General features: G+C 35.4%; 1 protein-coding gene across 1 annotated transcript in view; it reads right to left on the bottom strand.

Moving 5' to 3' along the window:
• ARHGAP20 (Rho GTPase activating protein 20) overlaps positions 1 to 2,395 on the bottom strand; it is a 109,776-nt gene that overhangs the window by 83,952 nt on the left and 23,429 nt on the right. Inside the window, exon 3 of the mRNA XM_023533763.1 lies at positions 154 to 236. Coding sequence (XP_023389531.1) covers positions 154 to 236 — 83 coding nt within the window. The remainder of the gene's footprint in view (positions 1 to 153; positions 237 to 2,395) is intronic.

Genomic DNA, 2,395 nt, shown 5'->3' with positions numbered 1-2,395 from the left:
AAGAACAAGCCTTATTAAATAATCTCAGGACAGAAGTCATATTTCCTATTACTAAAGAGAGAGTTCTGGTGCTGATAAAAAAATCAACAAACAACCCCACATATAAAAAAATGTAGCCCATACAAAATGCATAGTATAAAACTTTTCACTTACTTGGTACTAGGCTGTTTTTGTAGGGCTTTATCCAGGATAAGAGATGGAGCACTCCTCCTCCTTTCAGCTAGTGTTTTCATTTTCTATTGAGGAAAAAAAAATCAAAATGAAGAACACATGGCTTGTAAAGAAAGTAAATGCCAATTTTCAATCCAATTCAGTAACTTTTTGCCTATCTCTGCCTATAAAGGAATCTGCAATCTCTTTAGAGAGATAAAATAATAACATGTAAACTAGGATACTAAGTGTGAAAAAGTGGTATAGGCAGTAAGTTTTTTTATGGTCAGAGAATAAGCAGATTAAATGCTAACTAGAGTATTTGAGGAAAGCAATATCACAACCATTACCCTTTGTAGCTAACATAAATATTACATATTATGTGTCTGGCCCTGTGCTAAATACAGAACTGTATGATCTCATTTATACTCTAAAATGCATCAAACGTGGTTCTATTATCTCAGGGTAGGCACCAAACTGGGCTTCGAGGAAAGACAGGATTTGAAAAGACCAAGTAAAGAGACAAAAATGTTAAAGCAAAGGATGAAGACTAGACTCTTACACATTTAATAGACTTCTAATTTTAAATATTTATACTTTTGGGAATCCCTTCTTCAAATAGATTTTTTTGCTCTAATTTTTTTAAAAAACTTTTTTTTTCTTTTCTAAGCAGCATACACATACAGAATTGACTGTATAATTTAGGTACTCTGTTTCAGAGGACTTCAAATTTGTGGTAGATGATGTTTTATTCAACTTGAATTATTCAGGTAGCTACTCTCTAAATTCAATCTTATATATTTAAGATCTCTAGATAGAGTCAGAGGGTCTGCTACTGGATATGGATGAGTAAAATTAACAATATTAACAATAGAGTAACAAACAGCCTTGAATGAAGTTCAGGTTGTATCACCAAAGCCATTCTTTCTGTTCTACCCTCTCATCCTACCACTACAACAGTTCTCACTACTGCCTGAGGGCCTAGGCCAGCCATGCTTGGGATCTAGATGCTGCTCTAATAGCAACCACATCAAACTATCTGGCTCGGTATCAGTATTTCATTATATGATTCATAAAGGAACTGCTTCTTTGCTAGTAAAATAAAACCTAGACCCTAGCATAGGAACAGAGATAGAATCATCCAGTGACAAGGGAATGTTGGACTTCTTTGGCATAGTTCTTATTCTCCAAATTCACCATGACCCCCAAGGATCCCTTCCGAATTATTACTGTCACCAGTACCATGGCCTCAAGTGTTGCTGTTCTTGCCATTAATCCTTGGATTACATGTGGAGACCACATGCCCCTTTTTTTTTTCCAGGATCTATTTACGATGCTTTGAACTCTGAAATGTGCCCAATCCTTTTAAGTTTACCTGGGCCTCTTACCCTCTGTCTCTTTTGACCTTGAGGTTCTGCCTAGCTGACCTTCAGGAGCGGCGGGTGTTCTTGGACATATCTTATTAACCTTGCTTCTGTTGCCCCTAACCCTCTGACATCACTGTCAGCATATCCAAGCTCCTAAACTAGATCTTCATTAATAAATGATTTTTAACTTCAATGTCTTTGGCTTTCAGATTTACAAAGAATTTGGAAAGTGTTCAAAAGACCACCATAAAAATGATTTAGTATGTGGAGAAAAGAAAGAGCCTATGAGAAAATTTAAACTGATCTGTAATTCTTCATTTGGAAATAATAAGAATCTCCAAATGAATGCAGAGAGTTATAATATGGAGGATAGTAAGGGGCTTCCAAGGAAGATGAGGCAAAAAGAAACTTGGCTAACTTGTAGACTGAGAATTCAGGTTGATCTTGGTTACTGGTTCTTTGAAAAATTTACAAAAGCTGTGAACTAAATTGTGTACATAATTTCAAAGGGTTCAGAAACCCACATATCATAGATTCCCTAGAGCTTCATGGAACCCAAATATGGAAGCTTCTGATATAAAGAAATCTTTCTGAGAGTGATAGTTGTTAAAGATGAGAATGCATAATCAAAGAAGGGAGACACATTTTCTTCTGTAAAGGTGCTTTGAAAATAGTTTTTCACGGAGACCCAATGTAGAGAACCATTTATATATATAGTAATTAGACTACATTTTCTTAGTTATAAAATTGTCAGATATATGGGTCAAATGGAGTGTATCCACTTTACCTAGTGGACTCATATTCAAGAGCATGCAATCAAACACAGGCAGAATTTACTTGAGATTCTATTGTTTTACTGAGACTTACCCTACCACTAA

This window comes from Pteropus vampyrus, unplaced genomic scaffold, assembly GCF_000151845.1.
Source record: "Pteropus vampyrus isolate Shadow unplaced genomic scaffold, Pvam_2.0 Scaffold110, whole genome shotgun sequence".
Lineage (NCBI taxonomy): Eukaryota > Metazoa > Chordata > Mammalia > Chiroptera > Pteropodidae > Pteropus > Pteropus vampyrus.
The sequence above is the reverse complement of the archived record's forward strand: the minus strand, read 5'-3'. Positions and strand labels throughout refer to the sequence as shown.